The sequence below is a fragment of the Lontra canadensis genome, unplaced genomic scaffold (assembly GCF_010015895.1).
Source record: "Lontra canadensis isolate GAN:19392208 unplaced genomic scaffold, GSC_riverotter_1.0 scaffold103, whole genome shotgun sequence".
Taxonomy (NCBI): Eukaryota; Metazoa; Chordata; class Mammalia; order Carnivora; family Mustelidae; genus Lontra; species Lontra canadensis.
This window is the reverse complement of record NW_022631097.1, coordinates 100135-123282: the sequence shown is the minus strand read 5'-3', so window position 1 is coordinate 123282 and position 23148 is coordinate 100135. Positions and strand designations below refer to the sequence as shown.

Genomic DNA, 23148 nt, shown 5'->3' with positions numbered 1-23148 from the left:
CCAGTGTCTGGCTGGCTGTCTAACTAGGATGGGTCTTTTTGATGGTTTCTCTTGCTAGAGGTGGTCTGTCAGGCTGTTAGTTGATTTATCTCTCTGACTGGCAGTCCATCCATCCAGCTGTGGACTGTCCCTCTGAAGGTCGGTCTAGGTGTATGGCTATCTACTTGTCCTGGTTGGGGGTCCATTTGTCTGTGTACCCATGTGGGGATCTTTTTACTTGTTTGAAATCAGTCTGCTGGATTGTTATATCTGGCTTGGATCTGTCTGAATGGTGGTTGGGAGGTGGGAGTGTCTATCAGTGTTTTTCAGGGCCCACCATTTCTGTGTCCAGCTGGGTGTCTGAGTGAGGAAGGATCAGATATTGAGATGAACTAGTCCATTATGGTGATGGGGCAGTCTCCAGAAGCCCACCTGTCCATCCTCTTCTTCACACCTGGGAGAACCTGCCTAGTCCTCTGGGGTTGGGCCCATTCCTGATGTTTATGCTTGAATCTGTTCACTGCAATCTCACCAGCCATTATCTCCCAACTACCTCCCCCAGCCTCAAGCCTTGAATACTATAATCACTGGGGCAAAACCCCTACATTTCCACCCTGAGAAACTTTTATTTTGATCCAGGACCAGCTTTCCCATTCCCAACACTTCACATAGCAAAGAATGGCCGTCAGCAGTCCAGGTGCCCACGTGGGGCAACAGGCAGGCAGGGTCCAGCACTCACACGCGGGTCCACTCAGCAGGGGGGTCCCGGGGCCCCTTAGGCCTTCCAATGCGTAGGTTGAAGCCTGGAAAAAGGGCACCATGGGTTTCGTGGAGAAGCTGAGGCACGGAGATGTGTGGAAGATCATCCTCAAGCCTCCAGGCCCTGGTGGTTTACTGCAGCCACATCCACAGGACTCGGAGAGTGTGAGCCCCATGCCACCATCCCTAAACCCCCAAATCCTGGGATTCGAAGCTGCGGATGCCCAGCAACCCAGGCTTTAACTTACCTAGCCCACCACTCTGAGCTCCATCCACCACGTCCTCATAGGCATCAGGCCCAGCAGGGCTTTGGTCAGCAGGAACTGCGGGCAGAAAACCACCCCCAAAGATTGACTCAGGCAGCCCCACGGAGCTCCGGGACCCACTCGGGGCAGAACTGCATCCTCCATGCTCCCGTAGCCTGAGCTGGCAGACAGGGCCAGGGCTGTGAGGGCAGCCAGAGGGGGCATAGTGGAAAACAAAGCGTCCGCCTGGAGTAGCTAGTGTCGCCAGGGAAACGGACCCAGCCTTCAGCCCAAGACTAGGCCTGGCACACTTCCGGCCGCGACGGGAGTTGGGAAATAGTCCCAGAAGCGTGGCTGGGAAAGCACACACGTCAGCTTAGGCCCCGATAAGGCCGGACTCAGGAGCGGGGGTCCTTGAGGCCGCCAGGGCCTTTCCGACCCCAGCAAGACTGGGTCTGGAGAAGGCGCAGGAGGGTGCCGGTCCTCCCGCCTCGCGCCCCTGCCCGCTCGGGACTCACCGCCGCTGGGCAGCACCCCACGCGCGTTCTCCGCGTGCGCTTGCAGCCGCCGGGCGCGCGGCGTCACCTGGCTGTAGAGCGGCCCCTCCTCTGCGCCGCGCCCCCGAGACCCCGCCCGGGTGCCCGCCGGCGCCCCGCGCTTCTGCACCACCGCATACGTGTCCGCCATGGCGAGGGCCGGGGGCCCAGGCTCCGAGATGCTTCTGCGGGTGGGGAGGGCGGGGGAGGAAGTGAAGTGACTGAGCCGAGGGAGGGGGTGGGGAGTGCGCCTAGCTCGCAAACCGCGGGCTTCCTTCCCACCCAAGGCGCTAGCAGGTCAGGTCAGAGAGAGCAGGCGGGCAGGTCTCAGATAAGAGAGGATGGGATCTCTGGATGAGGTGAGTTCGGTTCTGTCTCTCGAGCGCCTGGCAAGTTAGGTGGGTGAAGGGAAGGGAACAGCCTGGCAGGAAAATGGGCAGGATATTGGTGCTAGGTAAGGGGTGGTCATTTCTGTGTACATGTCTGAATAAAAGAATGAGGAAGTGGCATCTAAAGGTGGGAGGAAGGGATAGCCTCAAAATGGAGAGCTAGTTTCGAGGACAATGGGGTGAAATTTGCTGCAAGGGAAGGTTGACTGTCCCCAGCACCTGACATGAGGCCTGACAAGTGGGTGGCATCAAGAAATATTTGCTAAATTAATGACTTGGGAAGCAAAGAAAGGGCTAACATAGGGGCTAGCCTTAGAGGCAGAGGCAGTGGGATCCCTGGGTCCAGTGTCATCTTGGAGCAGGTTCCTGGACTCAGTTCAAAGAAAGAGCCATTGAATATTTGGTAAACTGAACAGCAAGGAAGGGCTGGTGTTTCAAGAACGAGGAAAGAGTTAGCCTCTGAGCATGAGAAATTGGAAAGGGAAGAAAGAAGAGATGGAGCTGGGTACCTGAGGACCTGGCCGGGTGGGCGCCGTGTGGTGGGAAGCATCTGGGAAGTCTGGAAGGAGAGGGCGTCATTGTAGACTGGGGCATAATTCTGGGGAAAGACAGGAGGGGAAGAGTATGAGACTTGGAGGAAACTGGCCAGACCCCTGTTTGGGAAGTCCATGGAAGTGACCATGGACTCTTGGGGTAAAGGGGTAAGCTTAAGAAGAACAGTCTGATAAGGTAGCAAGGAGGACAAAGGTGGATATCATAGTCAGTCCCTGCTCCCAGAAGGAGTCCATGGTGGCCAAACACTTCTTCTCTGGGTCCTGGTCTCCATCCGAGGCTTTGATGGTAGATATGAAGAGAGTAGGAAGGGGGCCTTGGTACTTCCTTGAAATTCTGATAAAGGGGGCTGGTGTTTTGGAGTGCTGAGAAGAACATCTGAGCCACCGTGTGGTATAGGAATCTGTATTGCTCCTGGTAGGGAAGAGGAATCATCAAAAATGGAAGACAAGAGGAGGAGGGATGTATTCTTGGATTGAGACTGAGGCTCTCACCTCTGTCTGCACAGCTGCAGGCCGCTGCTTTCTCATCTCCAGGACCACATTCAAGAGGCTGAAGTTAGGTGGGATCATCTGGGACAGAGAAGGTCATGAGCAGGACCTGGTGGGCATGGGATCTGCACTACGCATAAGCACAAATATGCCCTATTCATACCTGGGTCAAGAGCAGCTGTCTCACATAATCCACAGTGCACAAGGCACCTGTCCGCCCACAGCCCGCGCTGACAAGAAAGAGCAAGCAAAAGCTTGGTCAGGACCTGCCCACAACCCCTTCTGTATGGGTGTTTGGGGTTGGGAATGAGGGTCCTAATGGAGGATCTCCAGCACCACCTTTTGATTATCAGAATCCCCACATTACAATAAAAAAAAACAAAACAAAACACTTTTTAATTGCTTACATTTGTTGAGCATCAACTCTGTGTTTACTCTCCAGCAGGCAGTCTGTGCTCAATAAATGCTAAATTTCAGTTGATGCAGCATGAGCTAGTATGGCCTCAGGTTTTTCAAAAGAGGCAATCAAACTGTGACATTGGCTTCGAGGCCTGCACTGACCTCCCTCCCCCACTCCCAGTCATCTTTGTCTCATCAGACCCCCATAAAACCCATTTCTTAAACCTGCAGTGGACACAGAGGGGGCTGGGTCCAGATCCCTGGAGGCGACGGGCTTCCTCCACCATGGTGAGCACAAATTTCCGGACTGCTAGAGACTCCTCTGTCTGGCCAGGACATATATTGCAGCTGGTACACAGAACGACATTCCTGAAACTCAGGAAAAGAGCGGCAAATGATAAAAAATCATTTATTGAGCACCTACTGCATGTCAGGCCCAGTTCTAAATAACTTTCACTTAAATCCAACAGATAATAACTGAGGAGATAGGTACTATTGCTAATGCCCATTTTACAATGAGAGAGCAGAGACAGAAAACAGCTCCCCCATATGGGAGCCTCCTCCTTCCCCTGTAAGTACCTTCTGAAAAGTAACCTGGAGGGTCCTGAGCATGATGTCTGCATTCAGCCATCTCTTCCTTGTCTGAGGATATGGGGCAGGTAGGAACAGAGAAGAGAACAAAAACTATAGGTGCCAAAAGACATTTGCAGAAAACAAAGCATTTCTGATTAAAAATCAAAGTCAAACAACATATTTTAAAAAATTCATTCAGCTCAAACAGCCCCCATGGCTTTCCTAAAGGAAACAATTGATAGAGGGGAGAAAGAACTATGATTAAAAATCCCAACAAGGGGCACCTGGGTGGCTCAGTGGGGTAAAGCCTCTGCCTTTAGCTCAGATCATGATCTCAGGGTCCTGGGATCCAGCGCCGATTTGGGCTCTCTGCTCGTTGGGGAGCCTGCTTCCCTTCCTCTCTCTCTGCCTGCCTCTCTGCCTACTTGTGATCTCCGTCTGTCAAATAAATAAATAAAATCTTTAAAAACCACAACAAGCTCATTTACAGTGGAAAAAAAGATTTCTTTTGTTCTACAACAAGAGCTTTAATGCACCTATTATGCACCAACTATATTTGACTTGAGAGAGATTTTCTTGAGTTATGAAATGGTAAGGGAAATAGGGATTTTAAGAGCCTAACCAGGCACATTTATATAACAGAGATAACCATGGTCATAGTTAAAATGCAAAAGCAAGTATATATTGAGTTCTGACTATTTGCAGGCTAACACCAGAGAGTTTCCTGCAGTGTGAGAGGACTATGGCAAAACTATTCAGTCTTTCACACCAGCCCAAAAGCTTCCCTGAGAATCTTCTGTGAAACCTCCCACAACATCCAAGACTTCATAAAACACTGTTCCCACCTCTGCCCCAGCTCACCAGGGTGATACAGAAAAGCCCAATCTGCAGTGGTTCCTGGTCTTGAGCCCAGTAGCGCTCACACTTTTTCTGCAAAGGGCAAGGGAGAAAGAGCAGAGTGAAGACAGTAGTCTGCTTTAGAGTTCCAGCTCAATACTTCCACACCTCCACAGGACACCTCAGGCATTGCTGGTGGGAGCACAGATAGCTGTAGCTAATCATGCAGGCCAGCTGGCACAGCCTTGTCAGATTAAACATGCAGACACAGTGGAGACATGCTTCTGACTATTCAGGAAGAAGACAGGCCAGAATATTCTCATACTGTAAGCAACTAAAAACTGGATAGAACATATGAGTCACTATTTTCAGACATTGGACCACAGACATTGTTCACAATCACAGGATTGTGAACAAAGGGAAACCCTTGGGTCAAATCTTATGACTGCCCCAGCTTATTGCCTAGAAGCAGTTACCAGGCTGCAGGACATGGAGAGTCCAATGATTCCACTGAGTTGAGAAGCCAGGATCATCGCTCTGGGTGGCCAAAGCAGCTAGAATTTGAAGGGCAGAGTCCTGGAAAGAACAGAGCTATGCAAACAAGAATTAAAAAGTTCAGAAGCCTGCATATGGTCCCCTTGAGTATTATCAGCTGAATAATAATCTGAGCATCATGAAACTCCATGAAGCCAGGAAAGAATAACTTCTCATGAAAGAATAATAACTAAGGACCTATAAGATGAACATTTACTATAATGTTCATAATGGGATAGAAATAATTTACATTCCTCCAGCCAGAGTGGAGAGACCCGATTGACTATGAGGTATTCAATAGGGAAGCAAGAAGGACCACATGTTAGAAGTAGAATGAAATTAGTTCTAGAATAAAGGCTACTCTAGACCTGCCCTACAACAGCTTTAAAACAAACCTTAAAGTGATCAAACATCCAAAAGTAATTTAACTGCCTTCTTGAAGAAGTCTAATGCTCTTTAAAGGAAGACAATAAATCCAACAGTTACCTGCAAAATTTAAAATCTCAAGCATCCAATAAAAGTTTTCTGGACATACAAAGAAACAAGAAAACGTGATCCACAACCAGGAAAAAATTAAGTGAATAGAAGATCCAATAGGGGTAAAGAAAGAAGTAGACAAAGACCTTTACGCAGTTTTAAAAAAATATTTTAAAAATACTTGAAGATGAAAGAAAAACATGAACATAATGAAAGTGACACAAAAAAATAGAGAAAATACCAAAATGAAACTTCTAGAGAGGAAAAATAAGACACATGAAATAAAAAATTCACTGTCTAATAGCAGATTAGACACAGAAGAAAAGATCAGTGAACAAAAAGACCACAGTAATAGCATCTATTTAAAATGAAAAAAAAAAATTACTAGGAAGAAATGAATAAAGAATCAGTTACCTGCGGAAATACACCAAAAAATAGTAAATATACCAAATATGGAAATATACCAAATATACCAAAAATACCAATATATAAAATATACCAAATATCAAATATACCTAATGTATGTGTATCTGAAGTCCAGAAGAAGGAAAGGAGAGAGGGGAGAACAGAAACTATATTTGAAAAAATAATTCTTGGAAAGTTTTCCAAATTTGATGAAACCACAAACCCACACATCCAAGAAAGCCAACTATAGGGAGAATAAACATTAAAAAAAGCCACACCAAGGGACACCTGGCTGGCTCAGTTGGTTAAGCATCTGCCTTCAACTCAGGTCATGATTCCAGGGTCCTGGGATCGAGTCCCGCATCTCCTGCTCAGGGGGGAGCCTGCTTCTCCTCCCTATGCCTGCCACTCTCCCTACTTGTGCTCTCTCCATCTCTCTCTGACAAATAAATAAAATCTTAAGAAAAAAAAAAAAAAAGCCACCCCAAGGCAGATCATGATTAAATTTCCAGAGAGAAGAGAGGAAGAGAGAGAGAAAACTTAAAGGCATCATATATATACAAAGACACATTATATATTAAGGAACAAAGATAAGAATGACAGAATTTTGTCAGAAACTCTGCAAATCAGAGGTGAAAGTTGTGACATTCTAAAAATGCTGAAATTAAAAAAAAACAAACCTTTCAGACAAACAAAAGCTGAGGAAATTTATCACAAACAAGCCTGTACTGTGAGAAATAATCAAGTAAGCTGTTCACACAAAAGGAACTAGATGAAATATGGATCTACACAAAAGAATGAAGAGTAAAGAAAAAGCAAATATATGGCTAAATGTAAAAGATATTTCTTATTTTTAACATTTAAAAAAGATAGTCTAGTGAATTTTATAAAACAAAGAAAAATTAATAGCAATCCTTCACAATATTTTTTAAAATTGGAGGCCCATTTCCCAACATATTGTTTGAGGCCAGTATTAATCTGATACCAAAACCAGACATAGATATCACAAGAAAAGAACACTACTAAGCAATGTTTCATTAATACAGACATATAAAAATCTTCAACAAAGCACCAGCAAAGGGTTATACACCATGACCAAGTTGGATTACTCTCAGAAATGCAAGATTGGTTGTATATACAAAAAATCAATGTCACATACCATATTAATAGAAAATAAAACAAAAACACATGATCATCTGAATAGATGCAGAAAAAATTTTTGGACAAAATCCAACAGCTGTTCATGATAAAAATAAAAAGGAGGGGCGTCTGGGTGGCTCAGTGGGTTAAGCCTCTGCCTTCGGCTCAGGTCATGATCTCAGGGTCCTGGGATGGAGCCCCACTTTGGGATCTCTGCTCAGCAGGGAGCCTACTTCCCTCTCTCTCTCTGCCTGCCTCTCTGCCTACTTGTGATCTCTCTCTCTCTCTGTGTCAAATAAATAAATAAATAAATCTTAAAAAAATAAAAATAAAAATAAAAAGGAAACTAGAAATGGAAGGAAACGCCTTAGTTTGATTAAAACCACCACAACCACAACAACAACACATCTACCAAAAAAAACCCCTACAACCAATCCTTAGGTTTATGATGAAAGACTGGATGTTTTTCCCTTAAAATCAGGTTGCACTTGCCACTTCTGTTCAACTTTGTACTGAAAAGTCTAGTCAGTGCTATTAGGAAAAAAGAAATGGAAGAAAAGAGAGAGGGAGGAAGGAAGAGAAAAAGAAACATAGTGAGGGCCAGAAGGAAGAAGGAAGAAAGAGTATTGGATTAGAAGAGAAGCAGCAGAGATGCCTGGGTGGCTCACTTGGTTGGGTGTCTGCCTTCAGCTCAGGTCATGATCCCAGGGTCCTCAGATCCAGTCCCATATTGGGCTCCTTGCTCAGGATGTAGCCTGCTTCTCCCTCTGCCTGCTTTTCCCCTGGTTTGCATGTGCTCACTCTTCCCCCCACCCCAGACAAATAAATCTTAAAAAGAAAAGAAGGAGCAAAAGTATCTCAATTTGTTGATGATGTCATATTGTATATGGAAAACCCTAAGTTTTACACATACCCATACCCACACATATACTACTAAAGCTAATAAAGGAGTTCAGCAAGGTTGCAGGATATAATATCAATACAGAAAAATCAATTGTATTTCTATATAGTGAAAACTATTTGGTTTGCAATAAGGAAACTGAAAATGAAATTAAGAAAATCACTCTATTTACAATAGCATCAAAAAGTATAAACTACTTAGGAATAAATTTTTAAAAAGTGCAAGACTTCTAAACCAAACACTATAAAACATTGTTAAGAGAAATTTAAAAAGACCTAAATAAATGGAAAAACATCCATATTCATGGAATGGAAGACAATATGGTTAAGAAGACAATAGCTTCCAAACTGATAGTTCAATGCATTCCTTATCAAAATCCCAGAGGGCTTTTAGAAGATATTGGCAAGCTAATCTTAACATTAATATGTTAACATTAATGAGTGTGTCATAGATACCCAAGACCACCCTTATGTTTGATGATTCACTAGGGGACTCACAGGACTCAGCATAGAGTTGTACTCATGGCTATGATTTATTACAATGAAAAGCTACAGAAAAAAATCAGCAAAAGGAGAAGATGCACAGGGCTAAGTGAGGGAAACAAGGTTCCTGCTTCCTAGGGTATTCTCCCAAGCAGCTTCTCCCAGTCATACACAATGTGCTGAATTCCCCCAGCAATGATTTGTGACAACATGTGTGAAATGTCCACAGGGAAGCTCATTAGGCAGTCAGTGCCCAGGGAATTCACTGGGGCATTCATGTGGTATGTGGGCACCCTCTAACTAGCATATACCAAAACTTCAGATTCCCAGAAGGCAGGCAGGTGTTCAAATAAACCATACTGTTTATATAAACAGTTCAAGTATAGTGAGCTACTTTCATTAGAAACCAGTTTCAAGGCAAGATCTAACCTAGTAGGAAGATCTTTTTTTAATTTTTAAAAAATTTTTTAAAAAATTTTTTTATTAACATGTAATGTATTATTAACCCCAGGGATACATGTCTGTGAATCGACAGGTTTACACACTTCATAGCACATACCTCCCCCAATGTCCATAAGCCCACCACCCTCTCCCTACCTGGCAACCCTTTTTATGTTTTGTGAGATTAAGAGACTCTTATGGTTTGTCTCCCTCCCGATCCCATCAGAAGATCTTTTTTAAAAATCATAAGCCTGCTATATTACTCTTTACTGCACAGCAAGTGACCCAGAAAAGTCGAAACAATCTTGAAAAAAAAAAAAAAAAGAAATTTGGAGGACTCCTATTTCTTTCTTTCTTTCTTTCTTTCTTTCTTTCTTTCTTTCTTTCTTTCTATCTTTATTTTTCTTGATACCAAAACTTACTATAAAGTTACGATAATAAAAAGTGTATAGTACTGGCACAAAGATAGACCTACCAATCAATGGAATAAAGTTGAGAGCCCAGAAATAAACCCTTACATTTATAGTCAATTGACTTTCAACAAGGATAACAAGACCATTCAATGGGGAAAAGAAAGACAAATAAGTGCTAAAAAAAAAAAAAAAAAAAGTGTTAAAAAAAAAAAAAAAGACAAGTAATGGGGAGAATGTGAGTTCAAATCCTCATACATTGCTGATTGGAAGGTAAAATGATGTAGCTGTGGAAAACAGTTTGACAGTTCTTCAAAATATTAAGGATGGAGTTATCATATGATGTACCTATTCCACTTCCAGGTATGTATCTGAGAGAACTGAAAACATGCTTCTATGCAAAAACTTGCATTTTCATAAGCATTATTATTCAAAAGCAGCATTATTCATAATAGCCAAAAAGTAGAAGCAACTCACATTCTATAAACTGATAAATGAATAAATAAAATGCAGTAGATCCTTTCAATGGAATACTGTTAAACAATAAAAAGGAGTCAAGTACTGACACATGCTATAATATGCATGAAATTTTAAAAACATGCTCAGTGAAAGGACCCAGTCACAAAGACAACATATCATATGATTCAGTTTACATGAGAAGTCCAGAGTGGTCAAACCTATAGAGACCAATAATAGAGTAGGGGTTACCCTGAATGAAGAAATGGGGAGTGACTGCCAATGGATACAGTATTCTTTGTGGAGTAATGAAAATGTTCTAAAATTTATTGTAGCGATGGTTACATAACTCAGGAATATACTAAAAACAACTGAATTGCACACTTTAAATGGATATATTACACTTTTTTGTAAAAAGATTGTATTTTTTTATTTGACAGAGAGAGATCACAAGTAGGCAGAGAGGCAGGCGGGGGGTGGGGGAGGGAAGCAGGGTCCCCATTGAGCAGAGAGCCCCATGTGGGGCTTGATCCCAGGAATCTGAGATCAGTACCCGAGCTGAAGGCAGAAGCTTAACCCACTGAGCCACCCAGGTGCCCCTAAATTGCATCTTGATAAAGCTGTTTAGTCCCAATAGTTTATTTTTGCTTTTGTTTCCTTTGCCTCAGGAGACATATTGACTGCTATGACCAAAGCAAGACAAATTACTGCCTATACTCTCTTCTAGGACTTTTATGCTTTTGGGTCTCACATTTAGGTCTTTAATCCATTATGAGTTTATTTTTGTGTGTGGTGTAAGAAAGTGGTCCAGTTTCCTCTCTCTCTCTCTCTCTCTCTCTCTCTTTTTTTGCACGTAGATATCCACTTTTCCCAGCACCATTTATTGAAGAGGTTCTTTTTTCCATGGCATATTTTTGCCTCTTTTGCTGAAGATTAATAGATTAATTGACCATATAATCATGGGTTTATTTCTTGCTTTCTATCCTATTCCATTGATCTACATGTCTATTTTTATGCCAGTATCATACTATTTTGATTACTACAGCTTTGTAGTATAACTTAAAATCTGGAATTGTGATATCTCCAACTTTATATTTCTTTTTCAAGATTGCTTTGGCTATTTGGGGTCTTTTCTGGTTCCATCCAAATTTCAGGATTGTTCTAGTTCTGTGAAAAGTGCTGTTGCTATTTTGATAGGGATTGCACTAAATCTGTAGATTGCTTCAAATAGAATGGACATTTTAACAATATTTCTTCTTCCAATCCATGAGCATGGAATATATTTTCATTTATTTGTGTCATCTTCAATTTTTTTTTCATCAGTGTTTTATAGTTTTCAGTGTATAGGTTTTTCACTTCCTTAGTTAAGTTTATTTCTAGGTATTTTACTATTTTTTTTTAAAAGATTTTATTTATTTATTTGACAGAGATCACAAGTAGGCAGAGAGGCAGGCAGAGAGAGAGGGAGAAGCAGACTCCCTGTTGAGCAGAGAGCCCGACGCGGGGCTCAATCCCAGGACCCTGAGACCATGACCTGAGCTGAAGGCAGAGGCTTTAACCCACTGAGCCACCCAGGCACTCTGGTATTTTACTATTTTTGGTACAATTGTAAATTGGATTGTTTTCTTAATTTCTCTTTCTGCTGGTTCATTATTAGTATATAGAAATGCAACAGATTTCTGTACACTGATTTTGTATACTGTGACCTTACTCCATTTATTGGCTTTAGTAATTTTTTGGTGTAGTCTTTAGGGTTTTCTATATATAGTGTCATGCCATCCACAAAAAGTTAAAGTTTTACTTCTTGCTTATCAATTTGGATGGTATTTCCTTTTCTTATCTGATGGCTGTGGCAAAATAAAAAGCTTTTGCATACAAAGGAAACAAACAATAAAACTAAAAAAAATGACCTATTGAATGGGAGAAGATGTTTGCAAATGACATATCGGATAAAGGGTTAGTATACAAAATATATAAAAAACTGATTCAACTCAACAGCCAAACAGGAAATAATCCAATTAAAAAATGGACAAAAGACGTGAACAGACATTTCTCCAAAGAAGATATCCAAATGGCCAACAGATATATGAAAGGATGCTCACTCAACATCACTCATCATCAGGGAAATGCAAATCAAAACACAATGAGATATCACCTCACACCTGTCAGAATCGCTAAAATAAAAAATATAAGAAACATCAGCAGGGAGCCTGCTTCCCCCCCTCTCTGCCTGCCTCTCTGCCTACTTGTGATCTCTGTCTGTCAAATAAATAAATAAAATCTTTAAAAAAAAGGATATATGCACCCCTGTGTTCATTGCTGCATTATTTACAATAACCAAATTATGGAAGAAGCCCAAGTGTCCATCAATAGATAAATGGATAAAGAAGATGTGAGATATATATATGGAATATACAATGAAATTTTGCCATTTGCAACAATATGGGTGGATCTAGAGGGTATAATACTAAGTGAAAAGAATCAGTTGGGGAAAGACAAATAGTATATGATTCCACTCATATGTGGAACTTAAGAAACAAAATAAATAAATGAGGGGGAAAAAAGAGAGAAACCAAAAAACAGACTTAACTATAGAAAATAAACAGGTGGTTACCAGAGGGAAGGTAGGGGTGGGAAATGGGTGAAATAGGTGAAGGCGATTAAGAGTACACTTATCCTAAAAAGGCAAAGAATCTGTACTGAAGGAACTACAGAACACTTATGAAAGAAACTGAAGAAGACACAAAAACATGGAAGACCATTCCATGCTCATGGATTGGAAGAATAAACATTGTTAAAATGTCTATACTGCCTAGAACAATCTGTACTTTTGATGCCATCCCAATCAAAATTCCACCAGCATTTTTCAAAGAGCTGGAACAAATAATCATAAAATTTGTATGGAACCAGAAGAGACCCCGCATTGCTAAGGAAATGTTGAAAAAGAAAAACAAAACTGGGGGTATCATGTTGCCTGATTTCAAGCTATACTACAAAGCTGTGATCACCAAGACAGCATGGTACTGGCACAAAAACACATACATAGACCAGTGGAGCAGAGTAGAGAGCCCAAATATGGGCCTGCAACTCTCTGGGCAAATAATCTTCCACAAAGCAGGAAAAAATATACAGTGGAAAAAAGACAGTCTCTTTAATAAATGGTGCTGGGAAAATTGGACAGCTACATATAGAAGAATGAAACTCGACCATTCTCTTACACCATACACAAAGATAAACTCAAAATGGATAAAAGACCTCAATGTGAGGCAGGAATCTATCAAAATGCTAGAGAAGAATGTAAGCAGTAATCTCTTTGACATCGGCCTCAGCAACTTCTTTCAAGATACGTCTCCAAAGACAAAGGAAACAAAAGTAAAAATGAACTTTTGGGACTTCATCAAGATAAGCTTCTGCACATATGGTCCATATATAAAATGGAGTATTATGCCTCCATCAGAAAGGATGAATACCCAATTTTTATATCAACATGGACAGGACTGGAAGAGATTATGCTGAGTGAAATAAGTCAAGCATAGAGAGTCAATTATCATATGGTTTCACTTACTTGTGGAGCATAAGGAATAACACGGAGGACACTGGGAGATGGAGCAGAGAAGTGAGTTGGGGGAAATTGGAGGTGGAGACAAAACATGAGGGACTGTGGACTGAGAAACAAACTGAGGCTTTTAGAGGGAAGGGGGCTGGGGAGGTTGGGTGAGCCTCATGGTGGGTATTATGGAGGGCACGTATTACAGGGAGTACTGGATGTGGTGCATAAACAATGAATGCTGGAACACTGAACAGAAATAAAATGAAAAAAAAGTACACTTATCATGATGGTCATGGAATAATATTTAGAATTGCTGAATTACTATATTATACACATAAACTAATATGACACTGTATGTTAACTATACTGGATTTAAAATAAAAAATTTAAAAATAAGAAAAAGACAATCTAAAGTAAAAATAATAGTGTATTGTGGAGTATATTTCATATTTAGAATTAAAACCTATGGCAACAGTAATATAAAGCAGGGAATGGGAAATTTGAAATATGCTAGTATAAAGTTCTTATGTTTTAAATGAAATGGTATAATATTATTTGAGTGTATACTGTGATAAGTTAAAGATATAACTGGTAAACTCTAAAGCCACACTATGCACATAATACACAGCGGTATAACTAATAAGTATATAATGACTCTGAAATGGATTCATAAAAATTCTCAATCTAGGGGCACCTGGGTGGCCCAGTGAAGCATCTGCCTTTGGCTCAGGTCATAGTCTTGGGGTCCTGGGATTGAGACCTGCGTCAGGCCCCAGCTCAGTGGGGAATCTTTTTCTCCCTCTCTTCCTGACTCGTGCTCACTCTCTCTTTCTCTCTCTCAAATAAATAAATAAAAAATAAAAAGTTCTCAATCTGAAAGGAGACAGAAAAGAATAAAGGGACAAAGAACCAATGGAACAAATAGAAAACAAAGATGGTAGATTTAGACTCAACGTTATTGATAATTATATTAACAACTAAATACTCCAATTAAAGGCAGAGATTGTCAGACTAAATAAAAAAGTAAGTCCTTACAATATGCCACCTACAAGACACTTTAAAAAAACAAAGATCAGAGTTGTACCAGGGACAGATCAGTATAAGCCTTATGGTCTATGGTGCAGACTTGGGTTGGGAAGACCAACAACAGTAAAGGGGTTGTGAACACTGCAGGGATGAGCACCATGAATAAAAGGAAAAAGATCAACAAAAAATTAAAGAGAGCAATAGTGGAGTCACTCCAAGAATTGGGCCTTTCAGACCTGGGATTAGGGAGGTGCTAGCAAGATTTCTCCTGCCTCCTTCCTGCACAAAGAAATGTATTTTAGAGGGCTGAGGACACCTACCAGCCCATTCTCCATTTCTGGACATGCCATCAGGATTACCTAGACAAGAAGAGTAGGGGGAGAGGGGAATGATTTCGGTTAGGGAACTGGAGAAACACAGCCAAGGGAGGACTCAGAATGTTAGCCCTACCTCACCCTCCCCTAAGGCTGACCTTGACCCCAAACTCCCAGACCAGGAGCCAGAAGTCTAGCAAGGTGTGAGGCAGGGGTCCTTGTGTGGCAATGTAGGCCTGGCTTCCGTCTGTGCCCTGGTAAAGGCTAAGTTCACCACTGGGATCTTGCTGTCACCCCCACCGTGTCCGCCCCTTCCCTGACTCCCAGCCTGACCCAGATGAAGTTGCCATGTCCCTCCTCCTGGAGCAGGGAGAGGATCACTCGTGTCTGATCATCTGCTAGAGGGAGAGGTGAGAAAAGTACTTTGGCCCGGACAGACTCCTGGATGAAAGCCAGCAGGGTTACTGCACACCCAGCAGGGATTCCACCTGGGTGCACTTGCATGCTGCTCAGGAGAAATGCAGCCACTTGCAAGGATCTGAGAGGGAGTACACTGGGAGCATAGTGGGGTGGATTGGACTGCCATGGGGTGGAGATATGTGCAGAGCCCCACCGACTCCCTTAGGAAGCCCCCAACTTACATGGCAGCACATCTTTGTAGCGGTTCTTCCTCACGTTCCCTGGCTGACGGCCAGCCTCAGTGGAATACACAGGGTCGTTCTTCCATGCGGCTGAGTGGGCCTGGATGTCCTGGTGGAAGGCACGATTAGCCAACCCCGGGAAAGGAAGGAGAGAAGATAGGAGCCAAGTCAGAGTTCTGGGGCACAGAGGCATTTGTAGGGAGTGCGCAAGTGCGCAAGTGCGTGCCTCTCACATGGTTTGTGAGAGGTGAATGCAGACTCTTAGATAGCATGGTGCCTGGGTGGGTAATTGTAGTGAGACAGTAGTAATCGCAACTCAGAGCACCTTCTCTGTGCCAGGCTCTGTGCTAACGACATTGAATCACTACAAGGTCTCCATTGTGATGTTCCCATCGTGTAGGTAAGAAAGCTGAAGCACGATATGGTTGAGTGACTTGCTGAAAGTCTCAACCAGGAAGTAGAACAGTGAGGGTTGCATCTACCACCCAAACACAATCTGTGTTACATTATATTATAAACAATAATTGTAATGTAATATGTATTTAATATAACAAACATGAAGTATGATACATATGACACTATAAAATGTATATAAATTATAATGTATAACATTACTTGTGTAACAAAATATCACTGATACTTTGTTACTGTTCGATTATTATAATTCGTAAAGTATATTACCATCATCAGCTATTCAAAATCAGACGATAATAGGTAACACCTACCAATGCCTACGATGCTGCATTAGCATTCCTTACACATGGCTTGTATTACGGCACTGTAATGTTTAGAATCTTTTCAACTAGCTACAAAGGGACCTACAAAGTGAGCGCTCAAGATCTGCTAGGCGCTTTTTTTTTACCCACACTTGTTCCTCATGCCAGTTCAGTCATTAACCTTAGCGTTTTACCCAAGTTGAAACTGACACCAGAGGACCCAGGTAAAGTACCCTAGGTCACAGCTCCTATTAGAGTCCGGCATCCACACCACCATCCCCCCTTCTCCCCACCCGCAGTAGGGCTTCTTGGGTCCTCTTCTCCTGGCCCCTTCTTCTACATGATCACAGAGGCCAGAGCTGACCGGTGTCCAGTGCAAGTGCGCGCCTGCCTTCCCTTGGGGAGCCGGCTTCTCCAGCTCCACCCAGAAGTGAGACCGTTCTGGGAGCTGGATGAGACGGCACAGGGACCCGAGGGCGTGGGCGACACCGCCCAACCCGGCCGTGGACTTCGCTCTGTGGGCAGAGGATGGGGACAGGGAAGAGAGCGACAGAGAGGTGCTGGGAAGAGAAAAATAGACCTCGAGGCGAGGAGACACCCTTGGACGCTGAGAAAAAGGGACGGAGGGCAAAGCGCGGCAGGGAGCACAGTACAGATATCCTGACAGTCCGGGATCAGGAGTCAGAGCGCGCGGTTTGGTCGTTCACTCTCGCCCACTCACGCTGAACTCGCCGGCCAGGACCGCCCTCTCCTGGCCGCCTCGCGCCTCCAACTGCTCCAAGAAGCTCTGCACAGCGTCCAAGTTGCGGTTCATGACGCGGTCGCCTGGCAAGCTCCACTTAAGCAGCTGCGCTCGCCGAGGGTAGCTAGTAGCAAGAAAACTGGAGGCGGAGGCGGCCTGCGGAGGCCCCGCCTCCGATCTTGCGACCCAATGGAAGCGCGCAGCAGGCGGCAGGTCTCGCCCCTCGGCCAATAACATTCGTAGCTCGTCCCGGTACCGCCCACAGGCTCGCTGACCCCGGCAGCAGCCGGAGACTTAGGTCCTCTTCCTCTGGGTCTGAGGAGTCCATAACTGGTGCTTCCCTTTTTATGGGCCTCGGGCACGTTGGCTGAGACCGCAGAATCCCCTGGACGTTGTCTCCTGCTTGGTCCCAGAACCCGCGCCCAAGGGCCCGCGTTGGGTAGATGCCCTTGCATTCTCGCCTGGCCTCCCAGGTCGTCTCCCTGAGAGAGAGAGAGACTGGGCTCTGATGGTAGCCGAGATGGAGCTGCAACTCCTGCCTCGAGGACCCTGGGCTGGTGGCATCCTTCACTGTGCGCTACTGCGGCGGGGCCCGAGGGAGGTCACGGGAGGTTGCCGAGGTTGCAGCGGGGCGGTATGTGTGTCGGGGGTGGGGTGGGGGGGAATGACACTCGGGCACCCCCGCTGTGAGAAAGATCGAATGGAAGCGGATGTTTCTGTGTCTCTGTTTCCTGAGGTTCCTCTTTTTGGGTCGGACTAGGAGGAACTGGGGGCGCCAGGATCCTTTCTGAATTTAAAAATCTCAAAAAAATCCTCACATAAACCTGCAGGGAAACAGAACTGAGGCCGTCAAAATGGGTTCCAGGGAGAAAGATGTTCTCAGGGATTTCTAAAAGCTTCTCTTTTTTGCTGTCTGCACACTCTCACCTTGAGAAAATGGGCAGGAAAAGGCCAGAGGACAACATGGTGATCCAGTTCCCCAGGTCACCAAGGGGAGGCTGGAGAAAGCCTAGAGGAGCCTAGGGCTCCTGCCTGGGTAGATGGGTCAGCCCACCCCTCACCCAGCAGGGCTCCAAGGGTCATGGAAGGAATTTCAGGGGGTGTCACCAGAAGGGGTGTCTGTGGAGTCCAGTTTGAGGTTGTTGAGGTGTCAAAGGTTAACCAATGGGGTGAGGTGTATTTTACGTGATTGAAGGGTCAACAAGGTCATTGGTTCAGGTTGTGGATTTAATTAATTACGGATTATTAGAATGTTGAGTTAGGGATGGGCAAACTCTTTTTTTTCAAAAGGCTTTGGTTTTTGGCCTTGCTGTCTCCGGTGTCTGTACCAGCTACTCAACTCCACCATGACAGTGTGAAAGCAGCCATAGGCCATGTGTAAAGAAATGAGTGGGGCTATATTCCAATAAAACTATTTGTGGACACTGAAATTTTAATTTCACGTAATTTTCATGTGTCACAAAACGTGTGTGTGTGTGTGTGTGTGTGTGTGGCCTGAGGCTGTGTGGTTTGCTGACCGAGGTTTAAGTGACAGAAGTCAAAGTGGACGATCAGTGGGGATGTTTAATTTATAGGCGGGGTCACTGTGGACTCAGTGTTTATTAGTTTCATCTCTAAGAGTTCAAAGATGGTAAAAAATGATCACTGAGGATGGACGCTTATAGTGAATTCATTGGAGGTCAATGAGAGAGGTCTTTGGATGTTCACGGGCAACTGTCATCAGATGTTAATGGCAGTCACTGGAGGTCAGTGACAGACAGGGAAAATGGCTGAAGGGCTATTGGGATTTGGAGTGGTAGTTTAAGTAATTGAGGGATCAAAAGAAGGAAGGTCATTGAGGGCTCCTACTCAGTGCACTATAGTGTATGTCAATGAACTGAACTTTTGTGACTGGTCATGGGTTGAGACTCAGGGAGGTGGGATACAGAAGAATCAGGTAACTTTGAGAAGATATGGATGTTCAGTGCAGGAGTCATGGACACTCTTTAGTCTCTGAATACTCATGGATATTAATGGCAGTCATTAGGGAGTAGGGGATACCAAAGTATACGAGGAAGAGTCACTGTGGGATCATGAAAGGTCTTTGTGGATCCTGGTGTTAGTGGATGTCACTGGAGGTCAAAGGTTACTGGAAACTGGTGGTTTAGGGGAGCTTTGAGTAGCTTTGAGGCTACTGTACAGTTCTTCTCTGGCTTCTTTTTTTGATAGACCAAAAAAGCACAGAAAATATTGGAAAAAAATTCTCCCATTGCTCCTGTTAAGAATCTGCAGGCTTGATGGGCTGACCTGTTGGTCCATCCACAAGTGTGGTGCTTAGCAAACGAAAAATGACACTGTCTTCAATAGGGGCAGCTTGTGCCCACCAGTGACTATAGCTAACTACCTTTGGGTGGGCTTTTGTTAGTCTCCTCTAACTCTCCTCAGGGCTTCTGGATTTCAGTGTTCTGAATTGAGGATTCCTCCTGGTCCCTTTCTGGGGGGGGAAAAAGGCAGGCTGCTTAGAGCGGGGGGAACACAGTGCAAGGAGAAAGCCACCCTACTTACTGCTTCTCAGTCCCATTGCCAACCCACATGACCTCTTTGTGGAGGCTGGTTTTTACCCCTGGGAACTGCCCTGTTGTTCTGCTTCACAGAGGGAGAAGGAAAGCCCTCTTCCTCATCTTTAAAAAATGATATCCTTAAAATGTTCCTATCAACCAGCCCCACTTCTTCCAGGGCAGAGCCTGGGTATCTTTGTCACCTAGAGTGAGCCCCAGATGCTAGTCCATGCCTTTGGAGTAAATGAACTCAGTCCTGGGCTCTCTGTGCCAATAGCTTCGACTGCTGTAAACTCTAGGCAAACAAACTCTGACAGTGAAGCTAGGACCATCCTGGGGCCTCTGGTCTGGTGGCCCTGCATCCTTGGTTTGTAGCTTCCATACCCAACTTTAGCCCAGCCCACACACACCTCTGTGTGTGTGTGGCACCTTATTTGGAAAAGACCAACTAGCCATGTTCTTTTAAGCTTAGTCTGGATAAAGTCCTGCATAGCTAAGGGCTCTTCTATGGGTGCTGAATGCAGAGCCCATGGCATCACAACCAAAGGGAGGTACAGATCTCCACTGGCATCTGCCACTCAATTATAAAACCAGAGGGAAGTTAAGTGCACATCTATGTCTGGGCAAGTATGAACACCTTTGGAAGGATTTCTGTAATGAGACCAATAGCAAGGGCAGGGGGCATCTCATGCTGCTGCTGCTCAGTGTTCTCAAGTCCTAGCCAATGCACTATGGCAAGGAGAAAGAAAGGCAGGGGTCTGTCAAAAATACTGTGTAATTGGCACATGGCATAATCAGCTGGAAAGTTAGAAAATCTTATGAAAGACCATAAAGGGTTAAAAGGAAATTTAATAAGGTATCCAGTTGAAATATAATACACACACACATCACACATATAAATATAGAAATCATTTTCCTATATAACAGCAAAAATGAACTTGAAACTGTAATGCCCAAAAACCCTATTAATTTCTTTAAAAATAGGCACCAAGTTCCAAACCCTTATTGAATTAATAGAGCTAAACAATGATACTAATGTCTGCTACCATCACAAAAAAAGACACCCACACATTATCATTCTCCTGGTAAAAGAACACAACACTCCACCCACCAAGTATTCCCACTAACAAAATTCAAACCTGTACCTGATTGAGCCTTTAGATCTAAATGTTAATTCAGAGGAAACAGAAGGGCACAGAAAAATGTTAAGTGACACAACAGGGACAAGATCAGAGACATCCAGACTGTGGAAACTCTAAGGCAAATAAACCAGTTTCCTAATTGAATAAATTACAAAGAAAAAAAAAAAGAGAGAATCCTACAGGTTAAAAGAGACTTAGGATGTTCACAAATACTGCAGCATTATTCATATTAGCCCCAAAGTAGAAACAACCCAAGTTTCATAAAGTGATAAATAAAATATGGTATATCTATACAATGGACTATTACTCACCAGTAAAAAGAAATGAAGTATAACGCATGCGTTGTACAACAGGGATAAACTTTGAAAATGCACTGCTAAGTAAAAGAAGGCAGTCAAAAAACACCACATATTGTATGATTCCATTTGTATGAAATGTCCAGAATAGACAAGTCTATGGAACAAGAGTAGATTAGTGGTTGCAAGGGCCTGAGGGTAGGGGGATGGTTGGCGGAGAATGGCGAGTGACAGCTAATGGGTATGGAGTTCTTTTTAGGAGGTACAAAAATATCCTAAAATTAGATTATAGTGATGGTTGCACAATCCTGTGAAAATGATAAAAAATTTTAATTGTATATATATATTTTAATTGTATACCTTATTTAAGGTATAGGGTGAACTGTGTGATATGTGAATTGTATCTCAATAAAGCTATTTAAAAAGTGACAAGTTACTTTTCAATCATTTGCAATGAAAGGACCTAATTTGGATCCTAGTTCAAACTAACATACTGTAATCAGGAAAAACTCAAAATTAACTGCATATTTGAAATAATTGGTTCTTTAGACATGACAATGGTATTGTTATTCTTGTAGAGTCCTTATCTTTTGGAGATATATACAGAAATATTCATGGATGAAATGAGGTCAAGGATTTACTTCAAAATAAACAAGTGAGTGGATATACGGAGTAGGTGGGGCTATGAAGGAAACCAGATGGTCAACACTGAGGTAGGCTCATGGACTCATTGTATGGTCCTTTCTGCTCTTGTATGTTTGAAATTTTGCACAATTAAAATATTTAAATCAATCAGGATAGAGGTGAACAATCATTTCTATAGAAAAGAGAGCAAACAGGTCAGAGAACCACATACATACAAATGGCCAATAGTATTTAAAAAGATGCACAAACTCCATCATAATTAAAGAAATACGAAATCAGCTGGGGAACCATTTTGCACCTAGAGCTTGGCCAGATGAAGTCTGATTGTACCCAGTGCCAGCAAGGACACAGAAACAGGTACTCAGATCTATTGACAGTGGCCAGCAGAGCCTCTTGGAGGACAACAATTCAGCAGCATCTATGATCATTTTAAGATTTTATTTATTTGAGACAGAAAGAGTGAGAGAGAGAGAGAGAGAGAGCACAAGTGGGGACAGAGGGAGAGGAAGAAGCAGATTCCCTGTTGAGCAGGGAGCCCAATGCAGGGCTTGATCCCAGGCCCCTGGGATCATAACCTGAGCTGAAGGCAGATGCTTAAACCAACTGAGCCGCCCAGGTGCCCCATCTATGATCATTTTTTTTTCTATGATCATTTTTAAGACAAAATTCCACTCATCAGATATACTCTTTTAAGTGTACACAGAGGTATGTTCAATGATGTTCTTGAAGCAAGGTTTCTGGTAGTAAAAATAGAAAACATCTGGAATATGCAGCCATTAAATAGGAGGTGGAGTCACTTATACTGGATACCCTTGATAACCTAGAGGTAGCTGAAAGGGATCATTAAAGGGAAAGACAGGAAGGTTCAGGTACAGCATGATTTTTGGGTTAAAAAAAATACCACGAAGAGAAAAGATCTGGTCATATATTTTTTTAAGTCAACAGTCCATAGCTTCTGGAGAGTAGGGTGGGATTGTTGGGGGCACAGGAAGGAGGAAGGTGGTTTCTTTTTCACTGTGCATTTCTGTTTTTTTTTTCTTCTTTTTTTAAACATGAGGGTATGTTACTTTTGTAATTTAAAGAAGTTACTGGTATTGGAGAAGTACTTACATCTTCAAACTCTTGAAGCCAATCAGACAAAATCCAAGTACATTCCCTGCACTCCAAAGAAAACTGGGCAGAGAACCCAGAAAGGAGCTCACAAAAATGGTCAACAAGTAAATGAAATGTCTACCCACGGTAGCACTAAATTCTCCCTCCTCCCTGGATCTCTAGTGCACCGTTCTCTCTAGCAAGACACCAGCTGAATGTTTACCCTCCTAAAGATAATGCAGTTCATATGTCAGCACAAGGCCCTTCCCCTTCCTTCTGCACACTGGTAGCATATCCCATATGGGATGTCACCATGCTTTTTATTCAACACTTTATCTTGAGGTGCTCAGTGGCTGCAGTGCACCACTCTGTGGATGCACCCTAATTTATGTAACTTCAGTGCTATGATGGACATTGAGGCTGTTTCCCTGCTTTTGCTGC

General features: G+C 43.2%; 1 protein-coding gene across 1 annotated transcript; it reads right to left on the bottom strand.

Moving 5' to 3' along the window:
• Positions 1 to 581: 581 nt before the first annotated feature.
• On the bottom strand, positions 582 to 17106 carry PTPN18 (protein tyrosine phosphatase non-receptor type 18). Its single transcript, XM_032838273.1, is given in 16 exon segments — positions 582 to 782; positions 987 to 1061; positions 1502 to 1704; positions 2418 to 2506; positions 2785 to 2874; positions 2955 to 3032; positions 3115 to 3181; positions 3576 to 3649; positions 3651 to 3719; positions 3930 to 3992; positions 4785 to 4853; positions 14903 to 14941; positions 15055 to 15150; positions 15230 to 15291; positions 15538 to 15646; positions 16975 to 17106. Coding segments are annotated over 16 exon segments (1344 nt in total). The 5' UTR covers positions 17068 to 17106; the 3' UTR covers positions 582 to 714.
• Between the last annotated feature and the right edge of the window lie 6042 nt (positions 17107 to 23148).